The sequence below is a fragment of the Kryptolebias marmoratus genome, linkage group LG3, assembly GCF_001649575.2.
Source record: "Kryptolebias marmoratus isolate JLee-2015 linkage group LG3, ASM164957v2, whole genome shotgun sequence".
In the NCBI taxonomy this organism is placed as follows: Eukaryota; Metazoa; Chordata; class Actinopteri; order Cyprinodontiformes; family Rivulidae; genus Kryptolebias; species Kryptolebias marmoratus.
In genome coordinates this window covers 6378758-6402424 of record NC_051432.1, presented here as the reverse complement: position 1 = coordinate 6402424, position 23667 = coordinate 6378758, and the positions used below count along the sequence as shown (strand labels likewise).

At 42.5% G+C, this 23667-nt stretch overlaps 1 protein-coding gene across 4 annotated transcripts; it reads right to left on the bottom strand.

The window, feature by feature from the left end:
• Nucleotides 1-8878: 8878 nt before the first annotated feature.
• On the bottom strand, nucleotides 8879-22681 carry suz12b (SUZ12 polycomb repressive complex 2 subunit b). 4 transcript variants are annotated; one of them, XM_017425775.2, is made up of 17 exons: nucleotides 22362-22681; nucleotides 21994-22138; nucleotides 21548-21594; nucleotides 21390-21454; nucleotides 21184-21252; nucleotides 21004-21065; nucleotides 19091-19176; nucleotides 18777-19008; nucleotides 18535-18640; nucleotides 18349-18454; nucleotides 18066-18243; nucleotides 16409-16494; nucleotides 16142-16285; nucleotides 12900-13057; nucleotides 12539-12737; nucleotides 11239-11318; nucleotides 8879-9722 (listed from the first exon to the last, which is right to left on the bottom strand). In XM_017425775.2, the coding sequence occupies exons 1-17, from the start codon at nucleotides 22374-22376 to the stop codon at nucleotides 9416-9418; spliced, it is 2085 nt and encodes a 694-aa protein (XP_017281264.1). In that variant the 5' UTR covers nucleotides 22377-22681; the 3' UTR covers nucleotides 8879-9415. The 4 variants fall into 4 exon arrangements, with proteins under 4 accessions (XP_017281264.1, XP_017281263.1, XP_017281266.1 ...); XM_017425774.3 differs by having other exon boundaries at nucleotides 16409-16497; nucleotides 22362-22680; XM_017425777.3 differs by having other exon boundaries at nucleotides 16409-16497; nucleotides 22495-22680.
• Nucleotides 22682-23667: the final 986 nt, after the last annotated feature.

Genomic DNA, 23667 nt, shown 5'->3' with positions numbered 1-23667 from the left:
AAAAAAAAGAGTCTGTACAACAAAAACTGACCAAGGTTATACTTTTCAAAGGCCACTAACTGCTTTCTGACAATGTATTATGATCAGGCTATTTTAAATTTGGTGTTTACATTTATTGTTCTTAAAATACACTAATGCATTTGCCTGATATCTGTACTTGTGACTTTTTTTTACCAAAATATTTTTATTGAGATTTTCCACTTTGGAAATACAATCATGCAACAATCTGAACAAGTTTTCTTTGTAGTTATTACATGACAGTAATTATTCTTTCTCATATCTGAAGTTTGTGACTTTTAATTATTTTCTTTAATGAAAATTTTTATTCTTTTTTTTATCATTTATTTATTTTTTCATCTGGTGTATAGTCTGTAAGACAAATTATACATTTATCCCATTTTTTTCTGTATTACTTATACCATTGCTGATTTGAATGCAGTTGTGATTGTAAATAAATAGTTCAGAATTTGCGTTTCTGTTAAATTCATGGTTGCTATTATTTAAATTACAATAACTGAGTATTTGTGACATTGTTTGATAAAGTACATGCACTATTGGGCTCATCTTACCCACTAAAAAATTTATTTCGTTAGTCCTCAGCATTGTTTATATAGCCCTTAGCCTTTAAGTATACTGTAGCAAGATGGCGCTGCTTTCGCCGCATCTCGGCCCGAGCCTTTAAAGCGGCGTGTCATGTCTATCCATATAAGTCATTGCAGCTCTGTATCTGATGGGGGAACGCGGCTTGACGTAACAGCAGCAACTCAAACACATTACTGCCCCCTATATGTCAAGATGACAAATAACACCTTTTCAGTTAAAATTGCCAACCCGCCACAGTGGCGTGTGTGTTAATCAAATTTACCCGCCACTTCAAATATTTACCCGCATTTGGCGGGTGGCGGGTGCTAATTTCCACCCCTGCTTTCCAGATGTGAAAGCTGCCCATTCCAGAGGCCCTAATGCACCCCCATAACATCAGAGAGGCAGACTTTTGAACTGTGTGGTCCTGCCAGGCCGAATAGTTCCTTTCCTCTTTAGTATGGAGGACGTGGCATCTGTGGTTTCTAAAAGATTTTCAAATTTCAATTTGTCTGACCACAGAACAGTTTTCCACTTTGCCTCAGTTGATTTTAATCCTCCTGTGGCCTTCAGTGCAAATTGACCTTCTCTACCTCTCCTTGTCTCTCTCTCTCTCTCTCTCTCTCTCTCTCTCTCTCTCTCTCTCTCTCTCTCTCTCTTTCTCTCTCTTTTGAAGGCTTCAGGAGGGTTAAATAAAGCCCAAATAAGATGGCTGTTTGTCATGGTGTGGGGAAAAGGAGGCGAACCCAGAGCGCAGACTCATCATTCAAAAAAGAAACTAATTTATTAAAATAAAAGATGATCAAAACAAAAGCTGACGTGGCAGCAAAAACTAAACATGACAAAATCCAGAAACAAGGTAGGGACAAGACAAACAAGACACGACCGTGCAAACACTAACAGAACAATGAGCCAGCAAGTGAATGGAGGAGATGACCGAGTATTAAACAGCAGAGGGCAATTAGGGGAAGTGGGCACAGGTGAGTGAAAATCATGAGAGCAGGTGGAGATGGGCGTGGCAGGTAAACAAGAGCTGACTGAGGATAAGTGAATGGTGGCTGAGGCACAGAGACAAGGCAAAACATGAAGACAAGAAAAGAATGAATCTGAACACAAAAACACAAGATAAACCCAAACCCTAACACTGTTTCTTGATGGTGTTCAGATATGGCTTCTTCTTTGCATGATAGAGCTTTAAGCAGCATTTGTGAATGGCTCAGTGAACTGTGTAGATGATGGGATATCCAAAGTATTTCCAATTTTCCATTAAGGAACATTATTCTGAAATTATTTGCTTATTTTTAGACAGACTGTACATCTACAGCTGATTAGCTTTATGAGTCAACCCAACTCAAGATGACCACCACAACTAATTCACCTTAGCCTACACAAAAATGGCGATAACTCAGTGAATTTTGCAGATACTGAGCTAAAATTGGGTGTGCACATTCCCCAAGCAGAAACAGATCATATAAGACAGGGGTCGGGAACCTTTTTGACTCAGAGAGCCATGAAAGAAAATTATTTGGAAATTTATTTCAGTGAGAGCCATATATATTTTAAGACCGAATTCAACTAAATGTGAGAATAATAAGCCTCTGAATTTATTCTTTTAAATAATGTTGTTATAATACTCACCATTAATGCGACTTCTGGTGCTGCATGGATTTGCTGATGGCTTTGTAGTCTGGTTGGTACTTGGTGAGGTTAAGCTTCATGCAGGCATTGAGGCTTTCATCCGTTAAACGTGATCGTAGGTTGGACTTGATGTTTTTAAGATGTGAAAATGACTGCTCACATGAATATGTGGATCCAAACATGGTCAATACAGCAATACTCACACGCTTCAGTGTGTCGTATGTGACAGGAAGCGCGTTCCAAGTTTGGATAATCAGCTGGTCTTCGGGTTGAAGTTTTTTCATTTCTGTCCACATGTGCTTGCTCGCCAACTCCGCTTTCTGTCGTGCGATTCTTTCCAAATCTTCATTCAGTGACTTGAACTTATTCACCCACATGTCTGAGGCCTTCAGGTCAGCCACTTCTGCTTCAAAATCTCTGACGGAGACGGCAGGAATGTAACTCAGGTCGTCTGCGTTCAGTGAACACTCGTTTGGATGGGTGATGAACTTAAAAAGACGAGTGTGCTCACGAAATTCTCCAAAGCGTGCTTTGAACGACTGTAGGAGACTGGATGTGAAGCCAGCTAGCTGTTTGAGATCAAAGTTTTTAGTGGGCTCACTTGCTGTGCATGCATCTTTAAATTGTCTCACTTTTTCAAAATGTAGTAAACGACCTGTTTCAAGATCCATGATAAAGAGCTCCAGCTTGTTTTCAAAAGCAAACACGGCGTGTTGAAGGGATAACACTGTATTTCCAATGCCTTGCATTTTCACGTTGAGCTGGTTCAGATGTTCAGTCATATCCACGAGATAGTAAAACTTGAGGAGCCACTCAGTTTCGGCTAGCTCAGGATGCTCAATGCCTTTCATTTCAAGGAAAGTCCGGATTTCGTTCAGGCAAGCCGCAAAACGGCTGAGCACCTTCCCTCTTGACAACCAACGCACATTGCTGTGCAGAAGCAGACCATGATAGTTATTTCCAACTTCATCCAGCAGTGTTTTAAACTGGCGATCATTTAAGGCTCGGGCAACAATAAAGTTGATCACACGAACGACCAGCGACATCACTTCGCCAAGCTGCCCGTCACACATCTGAGCACAAAGTGCCTCCTGGTGTAGAATGCAATGGAAACTTAGGATGGGTCTACTTTCATGTTCACGGAGAAGCGCCACAAATCCTTTGTTTTTTCCCACCATACACGGAGCACCATCAGTACACACTGAGAGAAGTTTATCCATTGGTAGATTTTTTTCACGAGCAAACTCCATGAAAGACTTGAATAAATCTTCACCTCTTGTGGACCCTTTTATTGGCAGAACAGCAAGACTTTCTTCGCGCAGTGTGTCACCAGCAGCATATCTTGCAATCACACTGAACTGCGACAAATGACTTACGTCTGTTGACTCATCCAAAGCCAGGGAAAAGAACGGCGCTGCATTTATGTCCTTCACTTGCATTTCCTCCACTTGGGTTGCCATCATGACGGTACGATCATGAACAGTTCTTGCCGACAGAGGCATGTCTTGTATCCGTTTGATTATCTTGTCTTTGTTCGGAAGATCATCAAAAAGTTCATTGGCTACATCCAGCATGAACGTTTTAGCATACTCGCCATCTGTGAATGGTTTTCCGTTCCTCACTATTGCTAAAGATCCAGCAAAACTAGCGGAATTATAGTCACCTTGCCGGGTCCATACGCGGAGATGCTGCTGGGTAGCTTGCACCCTGCTCAGTAGCTCTTGGCACGCTTTCTTTCGGCTGTCTCCCGCAGGGTATTTTGATGCAAAGGTAGCATGTCGTGTGTCAAAGTGCCGCTTCACATTCGACCGTTTCATCGATGCAATTTTGTCATTGCAAATTAGGCACACCGCAGAACCTGCTCTCTCCACAAAGGCGAATTCTTCAGTCCATTCGTCCTGAAATGTACGATACTCATCATCTTTTTTTCTTTTCGCCATCTTCGTCGAAGGGTTAGCTTTGAGCTAATGACCGCTCAGACTGATTCAAAAGGGGGCGTTTACCTGTTTACCCAACAACGGCCAATGTGGGCTATTATCAGCCAATTAAAATAATGGACAATTGCTCCTGCAGCCAACTGCAACCCTGAAGCAGTGGAAAATCGATGGATGGATTAAAACAAGTGATAAAATTTTATGCTTTATCTGAAAAGCCGAAATCTGCGAGCCAGATGCAATCATCAAAAGAGCCACACCTGGCTCGCGAGCCATAGGTTCCCGACCCCTGATATAAGATCATGCAAAAAGTTGCTTTATCGCACAAGAACATAATTTAATAATGTCATTTTTAAGGTACAACCAAAATGTCTAAACTTCACTATTTCTCACCAAAAGATGATCTTAGTCTAAAACTCCAGCACGAAAGGCAGTGTGTCATGTGCATTTCTTTAAGCAGTTATTGGCCTTTAATTTAATTATTATATTTATTTATCATATTGGAAGGAGGACAGCAGGTTTTGGTGTTCAGCAGGTAACTCTGAGTCTTTGGGACTGCGAAATACATCCTTGAAAACAGCGCTGTGTGTAGAAACAGGTAAATCTGTAGAAGAACAGCATCCACCTGGATTGTGAAAGTCTCCACACGGATGCTGATGATCAGAACGCGGGAGCCGTGTATTTACTGAAACATAGCAAGTGACTGAACATACCAGCTATGTTGTCACCTGAAATAAAAATCAGAAATCAATAAAACACAACAGGAACATTTTAAAGCTCCAGCTCCTTTCTATAGTTGCACTCACCCATGGTGAGGCCAATGACAGAGAATTTGCTCCACCGCAGAGCTGTGGGGGTAATTTCACACATCATCAACCCGGTTCAGGATCTCATCATAAAAACACCGAAAGCATCACCGCTTTCAGCTGCTGTTCAGCTGCTGGGGGGGCAGGACGGTTAAAATCAATGACACATTCATGAAGGAGTTTACTTCTTTTTATACATAGACACAATAATTTTACTAAATGAAAAAGCACACTTCAGTAGCATCTTTGTCACTGGGTTTAAATGGCTGAGGTCTCGTCTTGATTGTGGGGTTTAGTGTCTGACACTTTGGTTAAAATGTGTCGCTGCGCTGCACAAATGAGGACAATTTCCGTTCACATGTCGGAGGATTTACAAGTAACAATAAAATGATGGCAACATTAAAAAAAAAACAGGGTCAGGTATTTATGGAGTTTCTTGTTGGCTGTGATTAATGCTGCCTCCTCTGATGCAGCATTTATTCAACTGTTTATTTTATCCATCCATCCATCCATCCATCCATCCATCCATCCATCCATCCATCCATCATGAGTAAAATACAGCAGCAAAGCTAAGATTGCTAATGTACTTTTTTTTTATAAAGATATGTTTTAATATGTTTTATACGAATTCATGTGTTTTTTGATGAAAATGTTTGAACTGCAAATTAGTCTCTGATACGTTTGAATCTCACGCTGGAAAATGAGGGATTAGACCTCACTATTTGTTGTTTTTTACGTGTTCTGTGTGATTACAGATATGTAAATGTGTTGATTTCATCAGAGCTCCTGAAAGCAGAGGCACACCTCCAAATTAATCCCCCGGCTCGTATCTCTGTAGTTCAGCCTCTTCCTCTTTCCCTCATCCTCCTCCTCTTCCTCCCATGTGGACGGCTTGCAGTGTCTCCAAAGCTCTGGGAACAAACTGTCAAGCAAGAACAGCTGGGTGATGAAAATGCCAACAAAGGCATCACAAAGCTAATAATTGATTTCTCCTTATTATTTGGACCTTTGTTGCTCTTAGGTGCAATGGGGAAAAAAATAAAAAAGGGAAAGGGTCACAGCCTCAAAGAGGTTCTCAATCTATCACAGTCTTGACACAGCTCAACTGAAGAAAAAAGGGATTTTAGAATCAGAATAACTTTATTTATCCCAAAGGCAAATTGGTTGTGTTGCAGCTGCACATGTAATCACAAAAAACAAAGAGCAGCAGACAAGTTCAAACTAATAATATATATTTTTAAATGAGACATTTAAATGACAAAATAATAAAAATAAAGTAAGTCGTGTACAAGAGTGAGATGAGCACTAACATTAATTAGAGAGACAGTGAATAATGGTGGTGGGTGACGAGTTGTAGAGTCGGTGGGAAGGGGGTACTTCCTGTGGGGTTCAGTGGAGCACTTTATGCTGATCAGCCTGGAGCTAAAAGTGCTTTTCTGTCCAACAACACTGTGAAGGGGTGAGCAGCATTATTAATGACGGACTGAAGCCTGGACAACGTTCTCCGATCCAGCCACTGTTTCCAGGGTGTCCAGTTCTACATCACAGCCTGTTAAACCTCCTGCTGTCTCCCACCTTCATACCCTCTACACACACACGCACACACACTATGTTGGATGTATTTAAAAACTAGCTTTTGCTGCACCTCTCACCACATACAAATGGCATTTTTGGTGAGAAAAATCAAAGATTTTGATTTAAAAGCTTTTCAAACGTAAGATTTTGAAAAACTGTTTCTGGTGTATTGAAAAATGTACCAAAACAGTCTTCTTCACACATGCCCACGAATGCTTTGTGCCCTAGAAACCAAAACAACAGTCGTTTTTATCGTTTGTCTTCAGCCCCAGCTTCTTTGGATGCTTTAAAACCAGAGATTTGATGTGTTTGCACCTCCCATCCTCACACACGAAGAGTTTAAAAAAAAAACACTTAAAAATGGAGATTTTTAAGAACTGTTTTGGTGTATTCATGCAGATCTGAAATGTGAAACACTGGTGAAGCGGTCTGTTATCACTTTGTGTGCTAGAAACCAAAACAACAATAGCTTTTTTCCTTTCTTCTTTATCCTGATCCTGCTTCCAGTAAACTTTGAATGTGTGTTGAAATGATTAACTGCTGATAGGAAAAGGAACACAACAAAAAAACAACCAGAAGTTACAATTGTTTTTGGGAAAATCTTGTGCTGAGATTCGTTTGTATGTTGATGTTGTTGATGTGGAAGTTGTCGCCACCTGCTGGCGTGGCGGAGGTGTTTCAGCACTTGTGCTGAAAAGTCTTCTTCCAATCTAGATGTTAAAAAAAATCTCTTTAATAAGCCTCCCAAAACTAGCATAAATAAATATTCAGAGTAGCCGAGGCTTGAGAGGTCACCTGTTTCAGTTATTGTTGCTCAGTTTCTGTCTGTAAATTACAACTAGATGATTCAAAAAGTGTTGAATTCATTCACATCAAATAAAAACATTGTTGTTTGTGACCAGTGGCTTGTTTTTCACCGCAGACCAGCAATCAAAGGATCAAGAATAACCAAATCTTAAAACTGTTAATTGGTACCAGTGACAGGTACTTTTGTCTCTCGCAGGACTTCATGTTTTCTCTCAGACCACCCAGGGGTGGAGGTTGTGCACACCTGAAGTTTCACTGAATTTGAGCACTATTTTTTTTTTCCTTCAAAGCTGAAAGCTTTTTTTAACCTGCACTTTCTCCTGTATAATGATGTAAACACATAATTATAGCTACCAGAAAATTCTAACACTCACAGTGGAACATTTTGTTGATATGACAAGTTTTCCACAGCTGGAGTTTGGGGCTCCGGCTCTGTCCACACTCCTCTGGATGGTTTTAAAAGGAGTTTCTGCAGTTTGCAGCTCCCATCCACACCCAAATGCTGTTTATGGTGGAAAAGTTGTTGTCAGACATTAACGTTGCCTGTTATTACTGAATGCTGTACACACACACATATATATATATATATATATATATATATATATACACACATCAGACATGGTGCTATTCAGAGTAAAATAAGCAATAAAGCTGGAAATGTTTTGCATGACAGCTCGTCCACATGAAGAAAAAAATAAAAGGGGCTCGAGTAAGAGAAAGTTTTTTTTTTATTATTTTTTTAAATAAAAAATACTCCTTAGCCAGAATGTGACGTTCACAACTTTTGACAATGCATCCTCCCTTAAACCTCACCGAACAGTGACAAGAGGAAAACTACACAGGTAATTTGGTTGTCAACAAAGGGAATTTGATTGTAACAATGGATATCGGTAATAATCAAATTTTATATGTGCACAACAAAACCCAACTACAGATTAAAAAAAAAAACCTTGTGAAATACATAAAAAAAAAAAATATAAACTGTAAGACTGGTGAAAAGTTTCCCCCTTTGGCATAAACTGCGTCTAACATGAAAACGAGTCCATCAGATAAACAGACTATTGCTCTGAGAAAAGAACTGCAACGTGTTGATAACTAGACTGAGAACACCTAAAGAGTTGTGATTACATGAATACACATTTATTTCAGCTATTAATACTGATAACTCTTGTTTAAAAAAAAAAAAAGAACCAACTTGTGCATTAAACTCTGAATTATAAGAGCAAGTTTTTCTCTACGTCTCCTGAAGCCGGGATCTCACCGGGCTGCCGCTGTCGGCGACAAAAACACAAATATTTGTCGCTTCGCAGGGGTTCTGATGACGACGTCAGAACTGTCGATTCTGGACCCCCGACAGCCGCAGCCCGGCGAGAAACTACAGCCACGTTTTAACTTGTGTAAACAAGCTCGCCGATCGCCTAACTCATGTTAAACACAAACAAACGTTTTTTTTTTATTAAGTACTATAAAGCTAGAGCAACTTTGGTGTACCAATACTACAGAGGCAAACAGTACAAAAAGTGTTAAATNCCCACCCCCCCACTGTGTGGCCTTTTAAGTTAAAGGGCTTCCAAAGTTGCTCTTCTTTATAATTGGTCAATCTCAAAGTAAACTTTCTAAATACAATGAAGAAGTGCTAAAAATAATCAGCTAAAAAGTCTTAAACGTGGGTAATTAATATGTGTACAAACAATCAACGGCGACGGTGTCATGGGTGCAGTTTTAACTGCACATCCATACAGCCGTCTGTTACAACACCGTACAGAAAGCAGTCAGTCGCGCCACGTCACAAGACACTTTGTTCACTCCTTTACGGACAGAGGCTCCAGTGGCTCCTATGAAATGCATGGTAAGCGGCGTTAACGTTCACCACCCAGTCCTGGTTTGAGCACGTGTTCATTTTGTTCATATTTGGTTCAGTTCTCGTGTTTGGAAAAACCTGTGTAGCCCGTGTAAGCCTCGTGGTCCACGTCAGGCCTGGAGACCAGGTTCCCCCACCTATCTAAGCACCAATTAGGAGAAAACGGATAAACCCACCCCCACCCATCGTTGTTCCCAACGTCCGGGCTCACATCAGTCCGTCAGCGCGCTTTTTGTCCTCTTGCCCTGCTTCCCGCCGCCGGAAGTGACGCCGCCGCCGTTGCACACTCCCGTGGCGCTGTCCTGCTGCTCCTCCGCCGGAGCGGCCGGCAGCTCTTCCTGGATCTGCCGCAGGCGGGCCATGGCGCGGTCGATGGTGGCCGTGCTCACCAGGTTGAAGTCGTGCATGCTGACTAAGTGCAGGAGGAAATTGCGGCAGAGGTTCCGGCGGATGATGTGAGCGCCGCAGTCCTCCACAAACACCATGATGGCCTGATTCATCTGGTTGTCTGCGATAAAACTGTCAACCAAACAGAGCAGAGAGCAGGACGCAGGTAAGTATTTCCAGCAACAGACAGAATAAGAGTGGCTGGAACCAGTTTAACCTAAAATAAAATGGATTTTCAAACATCCTCAGAACAAATTTGTTAATAAAATTATGCTAACATTTAATATAGAGGGTTTTGCTGAAGTTGAATAATATCTTACCTGTTGTAGATAGCTTATCAAACAGCCTCAGTTTGGAGAGAGAGTTTAATTCTGACTGGACTGATGAGCTAATGGCTAGTCCAAACAGGGCCGTGGCTACAGTGGGCTGCTGCCATCTTAAAGCCCCAAAATGTCACAGCAGCTCACACAAACACCACTCCACAGACGGTAACATTTCCATCAGTTTTCCTACATGTGTGCATTTACATTGACCTCTATGGTTAGTGCCAAGCACAAATACCAGCAGCAGCTAGCTGTAGCACTTCCAGCGGAAATAATATAACTGCTGGATTAACTGTATAACGTCAAACTGACTGTAGTGTGAAGGCTTGAAGGATGAACTGTTAAGAAATTTTGAAGACTGGAGTCATTTCAAGACGGCAAAATCGGCCTCAGACGGTGGTCTGCTCATAACTTGTCCAAACAAACCCACTTCTAAAGCAGATTCTACCGTCTTAAAACTGCGCTAGTGATTAATGTGTATGCTATTATTTAAACCTTTACATTGCTGTTTTTGTGCATCACACAGTTATTCAAGCAGAGTTATAATGAAAGTACTTCCCCGGGTTGCACTGGAAGTGCTACAGCTAGCTGATGGTCCCATTATTTGTGCTTACTTCTATGTAAATTGAGAGACTGACAGCTTAGGAAAAGCATGAAAAGTTAGAGGATGGACTTGTTTTAAGACAACAGCAATCCACTTTAGCTGTGGCTTGGCTCAGACGAGCTGCCTGCTCGTCAATCACGTCAGAATTAAACCCGTTTTTCCCAAAGTGAAGTTGTTTAGAGAGCTATCCACGACAGGTAAGATAATTGTTCATATCTATTCCACAAAACCCCACCTCAGTGTCTTATTAGCCCAAATAGGACTGAGTTGTATCCCTTTAAAACATGGGCTCTATAATCATTTTTAACCTAAATGTATTCGTCAACCTGCACCTCTGGAAACATCTGGCTCTGCACAGCAACATTTTCTTCCTTTTATAATCCACATGCACCTGCATCATGTTGCTACAGTGCCTCTGACAGACCTAACTGGTTTTGTGGAGTTGCAGTTTAATGCTCGAGGTTACTTGTCTTAAAATATGAAGAAAAAAATAACAATAAAGCTGTGAATGTTTCAAACTTTAGCACAAGAACGAGGTTCATAAATGACACCAATCACTCCCACGTGTGGTGAAAAGCTGCTGGAAGTAAACCTGTGAACATATCACAGGAGTAGAACTATTAATACTGCTGTAACGTCAAAATACTAAACAGTTTTATGTTGCCGGTTCCAGCTCTTTGGTTTTCATCAAAAAGGGACAAAGTTTAGGACATCGACCCACCCGTTCTTCATGACATGGAGGTTCCACAGCTTCATCACCTCCTTCTCCCCCTCGTTGACGTCTGTGAACTCGTCCAGTTGCTGTGAAGAAAACAAAACGCTCTCATGAAGCACAAACGCGAGACAGGAAGGCACTTATTTTATGAATGTGGCGACACAAAATCCTTCCACGTCTTTCTCTTAGTTTAGGCTGTACAGAAAAGTAAAAGGACTGAGTCTACCTGTGTGGATCTGAAAGACAGAAGTGAGAAAACAGCGGTAATGCTCGCAGGGCTGCTCTGACGACACCTTTCAACTAAATGTAGTTCAGGTTTGTCCAGCGTGTTACTTTAAACACCATTTTTTCAAGTCCCGTGTCAAACCAGTGGGTATAAACAGAACTGACTGAAGATCTTCCTTCAAAAACAAAACAAACAAAAAAAAAAAGACAATCTGAGCTGACCCAAGTAATCTAACTTTTTCTTTTCATGCAAATTTGAGGCCGAATCATTGCATTCCTTATCTCAAAACTGCACAACTTTGGCTTTTCAATAATCGTAAATTTATGGCTGTTGGTTCCTGAAGGGCAGCGAACACAGACAGTCTGCTCCTCTCCTCACTCGCAGCAGACATTTATCGCCACCTGACACCGACCACATGTTCTCTTTTGGCTGGAGTGTTAGCAAAATATCTCACAGACCCGTGGAAGGTGATGTCTGTGTGCAGGCTGAGCACACATTTTCAATCAGAGGAGGAAAAACCGCCCCCCGGTGAGAGGTGGTATCTCACCGTGCTGATGGCGACCAGCATTCCTAAGGAAGTCTCCAAGATGTGTCGACGCGTCTGCAGCACGGTACGGTGTGGGCAGAGGTTGTGGACGGCTTACCCTACAGTTTCTCCACATGTTCTCAAAGCCTGGCTGCTCAGCTCACAGGTTGCAAACACTTCAGTGAGACTTGCAGCTGAAGTTTCTCCCGTGTTCTCGTAATTTTGAGTCTCCAGCAGAAGCAGCCCAGAGAGACGCTATCGTATGTTGCACCATCCTACGGTGAAGATATGTTAACTAACCAAAAACAAAGTGGTGGAATCACTGATGAAACTAACGTGACACACAAACACCGAATCTCACGTCGCTGTTCTCAGCAGTTTGTTCATTTAGTTCCCCAAATCTGGTTCAAATGGAAACCGTTCAGTTTAGAGCGAAACACTTTTTTTTCTTTTTAGGTCTAAGACTTTAAATCTCAAGATTTCGTGCGGAGGGTTATTATGGATGCATCGTTTCTGTAAAAGCAAAGCAACTTGAGGGAGAAACCTCTCCTCACCGTGGCAGTTTTCTCTCTGAGCCACTCCGGGTCCCTCTCGTCCTCGCTGTCCAAGTCCATCTCCTGAGGCCGCAGCGGCATGCAGCTGTCGCTGTGGAAGTAGAGGCGGTTGTGTCCACTGACGTACGTCCTCTGCTGCTCCAGCTCTCCGTCCTCAGACTCCAGGAACTCCGACAGACTCGGCTTGGTCCTCTTAGGCCTAGTGAAAGTAAGGGTGGGGGGTGGGATTTTTGTAAAGATTTTAAATACGAGGATGTGGCATTTCAAACATAAAAAGACACCACTATAGTTCATACTATGCTTGCAGTTTGGATTTTGCTCGTTAAAAGGCACACAGCTCCTGCGGTAAGACCGGGTTTACCTGGAGACCAGGATGTGAGTGACGGGAGTCCTCTTGACCGGCCCGTTTCGGCTGAAAGCGAAGCCCGGCTGGCTGTGGATGTCCTGAGGATTGCCGACGTACGAGCCATCGTAGCACTCGTTGATGGACACGTCTATTCTCGCTCCTTTGGGGTGAGGCTGGACGTGTGTGTGGGGGGGAGGAAACGGGAGTTAGAAAACAGGGGGATTGGAAACCTGCACCCGACAAAGAGGCAGGACAAACGCAGACACGCTGTGTTTGCTCTGCCTCTTTGTGAGGGGGAATCTGGGATCAAATGTCTGCGCTCCAGTAACCTGAGTTTCCTTTGAGTTTTGCTCAACCACAACTAGGTGGGCTTTAACGTGTGAATAACTACCAGACTGAGTTTCATGGACTCTACTGAAGAGTTGGCGTATGAGCAAAAACATTTGAGTGTTTCATTCCCATCAGACACCACAGCTCAAACACAAAGAGGATAAACACAGGAAGAAACAGCCGCACTGAGGAAGTTTAAATTAATTCCTTAATAATCTTGTAGTTGTAGTAATAACGTAATGACCTGTGTATGCGTTTGTCTGTCTGTTAGCAAACTATTTCATGACTGACTGGATGGATTTTAGTGAACCTTTCAGAAAGTAATGACAGGATGTACGTCTGTAACTAGTTAACTTTCGGAGTCCACTTGATTCGAGATAGAAGCACAAAAGCGGCTCTAACTCGGTCAGTTTTATAGATACTGTGCTAAAATTCGCTGCGGCTGTAGCTGAAAGTCATTCACAACACATACCAAGTGCGACATCTTGCTCTGGTCAAAATTAGAACAAGGAGAAAAAAAAAAAAAAGATGTTAAGTCAGTTTTACAGACAGCAGCAGTGTCCACACGGTGGGCTCCTAATGAGGGACACTTATATCAGATACAAATATTTCATTTTAATTATTCAGTCCACTAGAACGTCACTGTTTTTTTTTTTGTTTGTTTTGCATTAGAGCAGTGACAAAGAAACAGCACAGCCAAAGCAGCAGAAATACATTTCAGATTGTTCCACATTTTTTCTGATACTGTGTGATGGACTTGTGACCTGTCCAGGGTGTCCCCCGCGTCTGGCGCAATGACTGCTGGAGATAGACACCAGCTCCCTGCGATCCTGAACAGAAAAGCGGGTCAACAGAGTGGGTGGATGGATGGATACATTGTTCCGACACTGCCCCCAGGTGGCAGCAGACAGCTACAGCGGGTAAACATGCGTCTCGAGCGGTTTATAAAACTGTCGGGGGGGCGCCGTGACTTCCTGAGAATTTATTATCACCACGCCATCAGCGTGTTTAATATCAATTTCACAGAGGACTGTTTGGACTGCAATAAATCCCGGGCTGTTTTATTTTCAGCATCATGAATCATGATCTGATGGACTCCCTCAGCCCTTAATGCTCACACCCAGTTTAGATGAAACACACAGAGTGTCGTGAATGTTGATAACAGAAGTGAAAGACAAGAGAGAGGAAAATGGGTTCATCACAACTGCAATTTTCAACAATCTTCTTGAAATATCATGCAACCCTCGTACCGACGCTAATCACTAAAACAATGAACAGTTAAGAGGCCGGAGAAAGGGACATGTCTTTAAACGTACGACCCGCAGAAATAATAATAATAATGAAAAGTGGAGAATACAACCATACCCGTCCTCGTAATTCTAACCCAAACAAGTTCCAAACTCAGAAACTGCACACCATTAAAATCGGCTTTTTTATTTAAATCCTATTCCATTTCCTCCTTAGCGTTTCCCTCTGCCTAGAGTCCAGGGACGGTGATATTCCCTCCACACAGCGGTGCAGGGTCTACTGGATCCGTATTTCTACCGTACGTCCACTGAGCTACGGTGACCCGGGGCCTCGTGTACAAAGGATGAGCGCGCACGTTTCTACAGGCTTTGGTTCGTTGGCGACGCTTAGAGGCTCCGCTGGGAAACAGCTGATGTGAAAACTATTATTAGACACACCTGAGGGATTACTACGGAGCAAACATCCCTGCTTTGTTGAGCTTAAAAGTCAGAGTTTTTGGTGTCAGAGGATCTGTTTGAGCGCGGCTCCATCACCGTGGTAACCGTTCGATTACCTCTCAGGAGGAAGTGCAACCCGTTCCCTGAGTGTGTTATTATTAATATCCCTGATCGACAAATCAGAGATCGGCCCAGAGCTGGAACATCAGACTGTCCAAAAATAAGAAATAAAGTATTTTGTCATCTTACGGCAGTCAGTGTCTCGCATTTAGGTGCTGATTACATGACTAAATGTTTTAATTATCATATTTAACCACTAACAGTTTTAATCTTGGATATATTTTCATTTAATCATCCAACAGGCTAAAGCTTTAAATGTTAAGTGAAAATCTTCCTATTTGATTTACTTGCATTTTTAGCCCAAGAAACAGTTGAAAACTTAGTTTGGAAACTTAAATTTACTCATAATAAGCACCAAGAAGCTACAGTTAGACTCAACAAGCTTTAAAAACAGAAACACGACTCCATCAGAACTGTGAGAAGTTAATGGGATGTATGCTTATCCTATTTTGCTGAATTTTCTTAGACATCTGTTACAAAGTTCATATTAGATTTAATGTTTGTACGTCTGAACGTCAGAGAATATTTAATAAAGAAGCCTCTAAGTCGTACCGAGCCCCTGAGTGCCTCTGCGTTTACAGTAATTATGTTATTAAACGCATTTAAAGTTGGAAATGCCTGAGATGTGCACCATTATTTGTTTACAACAATAGCGCGTAATGTTCAGCCTGTTTGTAACCTCTGCAGGTGTGCGCTGCCGACTCCCACAGCTCCACACGCAGTCACTCCTCTCTGCGCTAATGTCAGCGGACAGCGTGCCGAACAAGGTTTTTACGCTCCACCGCCTCATTTAGGAGCATCTCCGACTAAGGTTCTAGAAAATTCCACTTTTTCCTGCATGTAGACGAGACTTTTGATCATGCAGAGAGGAGAACCACACACGAAAGGAATATTTGCATCTATTTGTATATTTAAATAGAGGCATCTGAGGGGGAGGGGCCGCATGTACACCCAGTTCCAAGTTGATGAGGGCGTACAAAAGAAATAAGCCTGGATTCACGCGTACGCAGCTTCATACGTCTGTTTTTTTTTGTTTGAAGTGCATGCTGAGTTTCAGCAGCAAATTTGCGCACGTTTTTGTACATGAGGCCCCAGGAAAAGGCAAACGCACATGGTTCTTACCACGTAGTTGAAGATGAAGCGGGAGTGGGAGAGTTTGAGGTGTTTGAGCAGACTGTAGAGCTTGCTGCAGTTCAGAGTACACCAGGGACAGTGAAGGTCGTCTCTCGCCTCCGTCTGCTGCCGCGTGTTATTGTTGTACAGGAACTAGTCAGAAACAGATCACAGAATTACTACAAAGGCGCCCGGAGAAGTCCAGCCTGATGTAAGTGGGGTAAAGTCGTAAAAGATTCTGGCATACAGTGATCCTTACTGTTGTGAAATGCATACCTGGTAAAATATACGTAGCTTCTGTCGCGGCTCACTCGGGACCAGCTCTTTCCTCGTCTGGATGTCTGCGCTGACTGACTGTTTCACTGCTGACAGGACAGACGGAGAAGCCAACTTCATAACACCATAATAAAAGGTCAATTTGAGCCAAAATAAAAATGGCAATATTGCCCGTTACATCAAAATGTGAGACTTCAGAGCAAGCATGAACTGTTAGACCCCCTTCTTACTGGATGATGACATAAAGAAAGTCTTCAGGTTGATATTAGGAACCCAGTGGGCTCCTCGTGAGTGAACACGATAGGCTGTTCAGGGTTTTGAGCACGCACAGAACTTCTGCAGCGAGGTTGTGTGTCGTTTATCGTCAAGGTGGAGGTGAATCAGAGTCCAGGGTGGAGTAGGGTGGCAACATATTCAGGACATATCGCCTGCCGAGGCCTGAATTCGAAGCAGGACCGGCCTACGCTACGATCGATGATACGGTCATGGAAACAAGTTAGCGTAGATGTAGTAGTGATGATTTTGCAGTGCGTAGCTGCATCCTGGTGTAATTTGACAGTCGTGTTTGGGCCCATTAGTGGTTGTGGGCGCACAGCTCACGGGAGCGTGCTGCTGACACATAAAGCATGGTGAGGGAGGAGGAGAACGTCAGGCGGATTCAGAAAATAGCTTCATGGCAAATACTAAGAGTGTAGCAGCATCACGGCTGCTTGTGTTTTTATATTTGCTGCGATCCGGCCCCGTTCTAACAGCTCATGTCGGTCGTGGAGAGCTGAGCGGGGTCGTCATCCAGTGTGAAGGGGGGCCTAAATGAAGTCTCTTTCAGGGAACACACACAAGGAAATGTTGCACAATATACCTGTTAATGAAAATGCATTTTTATATGATTGCAAACTTCACAAAGGAATATAAAAAAATAAATAAATAAAAGGTGTGCGTACAGTTTCCCTACATGAGTAGTTCTTCGGCTGAACGGTTTAACACATGGTGCTAAGGACGCACAATATTTCAAAAATGTATCGACATCACAATATCAATACCGCAAAGACGAGCTTCGACTGCAACAAATCATAGACCGTTATATTCAAGCACCACGCGTTCACGTCTGCAGTAAAATAATATATCTGGTCAACCCAGGAGATGGCTTAGATTAGAATTATGATGGAAAAGAAAGTGAGGAAAATGGGAGTATCGCAATTGATAGTGTTACTTTTATATTACACAATAACATTGCACATTGCAAGTTTTTCTAATATCATGCATATCTAATACATGTAAGGATATTTAAAAAGGGATAAAGTGACTTTTACAGAGAAATAGGGTGCAACTGTGGAAAAAAAAAAAAAGAAGTCTGGTTTCGTGTATATTTATGACATCAACTCAAAAGTTATGATTAATATTGTTATTATTGTAGACCATCCTACAATAATGTCACAATTGCTGAAAATCCTAAACCCACGGCCCAATCAGAATCTACTTCCTGGAACATCTGTGTTCTTTTCCTGTCTTTCCTACACTTTAGATTTGTTGAGACAACAACAACAACAACAACAAAAGAGAGAAACACTTAAGAATAGCTGACGGCTGGTTTACAGAGATTTTCCACAAACTCACATAAAGCAAAGCTCTGCTAGCATAATTTGGACTTGGCGCTTACTCATAAGGGCAGCACGGTGGTGGCTGGTTCTGGTCTCCATCGGGCCGAAGCTGTCCGAGTTGCGTGTAGCGAGAGGTTTGGCCACAGGAGCCGTGGACTTCCCGTTGGTGTCTCCCGTCCAGCGCAGCGTGAACTGCAGCGTGGGTCCCTGAGAAAACGTCTCAAACGGCGGCATCCTCTGTGGAGCGGTCGGAGGAGTGACGATCGGCGGCATTGACGGAAGAATCACGGCAAACTTTGATTTGTAAAGTGGATTTCCTAAAGTCCCTGTTCAGCAGCCTACCTTCCCGTCAAGAATGGTTTCCCACGTGGCTCGTTTCTTGCTCACAGGGCTGTCCTCTATCCTTTGCATCGACACCTCGTATTCCCCATCCAGCAGCTGCAGCCTCCTGCAGGAAGAAGGCGGAAGCGCCCGTTAAAAAAGAAATGTCTACAAATTTAATAACAGAAAAGTAAAATAAAACCTCGCCTATTCTTATCAAAGACAGTCATCTGTGCGACATAGGTCTCTGTGGTTTCTTCCTCGTCTCTATGGGCTGAATTTCTCTTCTTCCTACTGGGAGTATCTGTTACATCTGAGCACAAAACAAAAAAATAAGAGTGAGACAGTCGTTATCCACAGAGAAACAGCCGTGGTTATGTCCAGCATTAATAAACAGCAGCTGCGCCTCGATTATCCCGAAGCGCGCGGCTGTTTGAACGTGGACGCACCAATATTTTCGTTGGTTTCTCCGTTAACCAGGCCTTTGGTCTCCCTTCTGCCGGTGCGCGACACCCTGAAGAGGAGCGAATAGGACTTCACCATGTGGCTGTTGCTGGGCTCAAACTCACAGCTGGGGACGAGTAAGGAAGGGCAGGAGCCAGGCTTGGTTTGGTTAGTGTTGGGATTTAAAGGCACCTGCTTTTTACCTGTAGGCACTTGTTTTATTGGGCAGCTGACATCCTGCAGAGAGAAACACCTGCCAGTAAGCTGGGCGGACAGAAGCAACCGGTGTCTCCGACACGAGCTCATATTATTACTTTACCTTGCGTTTTTTATGGCAGACTTTGACGAGTAGCACCTCTAAAGACACAGAATTTTGTTCATTCTCAGAATTCTGGGATGGCTTTTCTGCGAGGCAAAAAGGAAAAACAAAATTATGTTAATGGTGGTTTTGTATACAGGTGTGCTGCAGCACTGAATCATGTAGGCAGTTTTTAAAAGGGGAGTGGAGCGACGGCAGGTCAATATTGGAGGAATTTACTACATTTAAGCAACTTGACTTGTACAGGTGACACAAACAAATAAACCCTTTTCTTTCTGTCTGCTTCAAGCAAACAAGTGTGTTTGTGTTGGTAAGAGTTCCTGCACCACTTCTCTCTTTGCTGACCTCTATATCCCTCTACACTCACTTGCCAACACGGGGAAGAAACTCACAAAAGAGTCATCAATGAGCTTCATTTGTTCTGCTTTTTTCAGGCCCTGTTCAGTCGTTGCTAACATGTTCTGGCTGATTCAGCCACAACAGAACGACTGTTCACACCTGGTATTAAAGGCCCCCACATACTCGGGCGTACTGTGCGTACTCCGTGAGCTGCTCGGACTCCGGGCGGACTGTCCGCGGACGGTTGAGACTTCAGACCCCAGCATACAGATTGCCTAAAATTCTCCCGTGATAAATTTTAGTAATGGCGTGACCAGGTGAGGAGGAAGAGATCACTTGCCTCTTAGCTTTAAAAAAAACAAAAGAAAAGAAGGTGCCTTTAGCCCTGTTTTTTCACCACCAGGGCAGCCACCGCACACCTGCTAGTGCTGCACAGAGAGCGGCCGTCACGCCTGAGTGTGTGTGTGGGCACCAGAAGTGATCAGATCTCATTTACCTGCTCTACACTCAAATACACACACAGCCACGCAACACACACGGCTGTCAGATCTGCTGATGTTACTGTAAAAATGACAATACCTTCAGACTTATGAGCTGTATTATTATTTTGACATTAACACACTTTAGAGTTCTTCGAGATGCGTTTTTTTCTGGAGTTATTTACACAACTCTTCATGAGCCTAATTACCTAACAGCCACAATATGGGAGAAATAAAGGAGCATAAAATAATTTGCGATGTCGCAGAGCTCAGTGGCAAAGCAAACCCTGAAGATTTGAACCCACGGGGTCTAAAACCGCATAACAATCAGCTGATTTACACAGCTTCACTGTGGACATCTACGTGTGCTTAATTATTGTGACCTAACGCGGCTCAGACTGTTCTGTGATTGACACCGCTCATTATAGCTCACGGTGACCACAGCGGGTCCTATCTGTTCAAAAACAATCAGAACCAACTTTAAACTACAGTGACACTCACCACACAGTGCGCTAATTGTTAAAATCCTGACAAAATATTTCAGCTGAGAAGGATTCTAAAAAACGCGTTCACGCCTGTATTTAGCACCATCCACGCGCAATCAGATCGCCCAGGATGTTTAGTGCCAGGTCTGAACGGGGTCTTAAAGATAATTTAAAGGAAACACTTTGGTTTACATAAAAAAATTTGCTTCCCATTCTTTCTTCTGTGTGTTTCAGTCACATTTCCTGTTGTAAACGAACATCTCTGGATCAGAGTGTTGTCCTGAACGTATCTGTCGTTTCTGTGTGAAAACGGCTCATGTGACGGTTCTGATGCAGATATAATCGCCACAAAAGGGTTTTCTGTATGGCCCGGCTCCCTGTTGACTAAAACTGCGACTCGTAGGAGTGCGTTTGAAAAACTTGCTTTAAGCCAGAGCACTTTCTCGACCAACATTTAGTTTATTGGTGGAGGCTGAGCCTAAGTGAGGTTAAGTATCAAAGCAACAGAGCACATCAAACTGGTTTACTCTGTGACTATCTGCTGCAGCACATCAATATGAGTTTGCTTTGAAACAAAGACTGAAAAAGACAAAGACAACAGTCTGCTTACCATCCTTATGGAAGAACCCAGTGAACGTTAACTGAAGATGTGACGACAAGCTGAAATAAAAACTGGAAGGTTTGATTTCAAAAAGCTGCAGTAATACAGTATGTATCATTGCATGCACAATAAAGACTCAAACTGAGTATTTTTAGCAGTAAAAAGGCAGAAAACCTAGAGCTGTAGTACCTTGGAGAATCCTGCTCTCCCTTCATTTTCTCCACCGCCTTCAACATATCATCCACTTTGAATGCTTTCCTAGCAGGAAGAAGAAAAACAACGCTCAAATAATCAGGTATGAATATTTTAATAAACTAGACTCCTACGTCCTTGTTTGCAGGAATTTATTATTCAATTTTTTTTTTTAAATTTTACAAATCATGCAGACTCCATACCTTCTGGCATTTGTTCGACTATTTCTGTGGGACATGAAGGTGAGCGTTCTGTGCAAAAATACGGGCTGAAAGGTGGGAAAAGAACGGCGTGAGGACAATCTTTAAAAGACTTGTAAAGCAGTTACATAACTAAAAAAAAAAAAAACGAGTTTACTTACTGCAATCAGGTTCCTTGTCCGGAGGAACCTGTAGATCTGAGTTGGTTCTAGGAAACAAATCAAATGTCCGATTAGGTTACAACACTATTAGCAAAGTACTTAATAAAATCCACATGTGATGAAGTAAAAAAATAAAAATAAAAATTGGACAGAGCAGCCGTCAGGCTCTCCTCAAGTTTGTTGTAATTCAACTTTTGTCTGGTAAATTAATAAAGATGTGACAAAGAAGGGTGTTCTTTAAGCAAATGCATCAAACATAATATGATCAATTAATAAATGTAAATGTGGGGTTTAAACTGATCTGTTTGACATAACCTGTTTGACACAATCATTGTTTGTACTTTGAATAATAGGCTAATATCAGGCTTAATATCAGGCATGCCAGCAACGGGGTAAAAGCTCAGAAGAACCAGCCGAATCAAACGTGGGAAGCGGGGAAATCTCACTTTCAAAGGCCTGTAAGAAGAGCTCATGGTCGGCCTGGATCTGCTCCATCTTCGGCTTCTTCACCGGGTTCATCACCGCGGATGAGGCGGGGTACACGGCGCCGTTAGCTTTGCAGCTCGCCCCGCTCATAATAGGACCTGAGCTCTGGGAGCGAGGGAACAGAAATCAGATCAGAACAGGTGCAGGAAATACAACAAGTTAGCCTAGCCACAAGGCACACACTCGCATTAGCAGCCGAGCTAGGTTAGCTCGGCTAAAAGCAGGGCTAACAGGTTGAGGTTTCAAGGTGGATCGGACACTCTACCGCGACTAAAACAAGCACAATTCGCCGTGTGGAAAACGCCGAGGGTGATGGAAGGTGACCCACCCTGGCTGATGGCATTAATGTGTTGGCAGAATCAACAGCAGAAACCCATGAAGAGGAGGAGGCAACGGTGCGGTGGCTAACGAGCTAGCGCTGCTAGCATGGTTCACTTAAAAAAAAATAAACGTCCTCACACCTGGAATTCCTCCGCATTCACCTGCCAGAGATACACTTTCACATCGGATGGAAGATAAAATTCTCAACTAAATTACCAATGAGCTATTTGTGGTTTAATATCGATTTGTTGCCTTCATCATTTTTGTATAATATAACAGAGCAGCAGCCAGTTGTTAGCCAATAACAGAGCACGAGAGACCCCTGCGCTGTGATTGGCCACTGACCACCGGATGTGACGCAGTCCCCGCTCTCGCTTTGTACAATTTTGCGGGAAATCGAGTTGATCGGGCTCCATATCAACAACAGCCAGGTGTTTAACTCTCCTATTCACACAACAATTATATAATCTAGTATCTTTTATGAATTTATGAAGGTTTGACTGCATGTGGATGTCCCAAGGCAAATTTAAAAGCGCAAAACGAACGACTTTCTTAAAGATTAACCTGCTGGAATGATGGGGATTCCAGCTCTGTTTTGGGGATCCGAATCATTTGGCTCATCTCACCTAAAAGAACCGAACAGTATGGCTCCGGAATGGCTCTTTACTTACTACCACTTCTTTTTTTTTCATTAGGCCAAGTTTTGATAAATAATAAGCACGTATATATTCTTGTATCCAGGGTTTTAACTAGGAACATGTAACAGTGTTACATAATTTAATTACAAAATAAAAGTAACTGTGATTGTCACAAAATATGTAATGAAAATTACAGTTGTGAAAAATCCATGATTTAAAAAAAAAATCCTCTTGATTAATATTTACTTTTGCTGTTTAGTCATGTTTTTCTTTTTTCTGCAGTAGGCAGTAGGATGTTAAATGCAGACATTTTAATTTGAGTTTAAACTCAATTAGGGATGGCCGGATGAAGCTTTGTGAAGCAATGAAGCTTTCCAGAAAGTATTCACAACTAACTTTTGGAGTCATTTCGATTCAACATGGCCAACACAGCTAAGCGATCTTAGTGAAAACTACAATTTTTTTCTTTTACAGATATTGAGCTAAAATTTGATGTGGTAGTAGCTGAGAGTCATTCACAACACACACTCCAAACGGTAACACATTGTGCTAAATCTCATGATATTACATAATATTGTGTGCTATTTTCAAGTTTGACCAAAATGGCTATAACTCAGACCATTTTCATAAGAGTCTTATTTGAAAGGTGGCAGGCAGGCTAATACGCTTTTAATT

Excerpts from the sequence above, each read along its gene's own strand:
- suz12b (XM_017425774.3), bottom strand. Across the intron at positions 18,455-18,534 it reads ACTGTCTTTGATAAGAATAG|GAGGCTGCAGCTGCTGGATG; the intron begins GCGAGGTTTTAT and ends TTCTTCCTGCAG. Across the intron at positions 16,286-16,408 it reads AGCTACGTATATTTTACCAG|TTCCTGTACAACAATAACAC; the intron begins GTATGCATTTCA and ends GTTTCTGACTAG.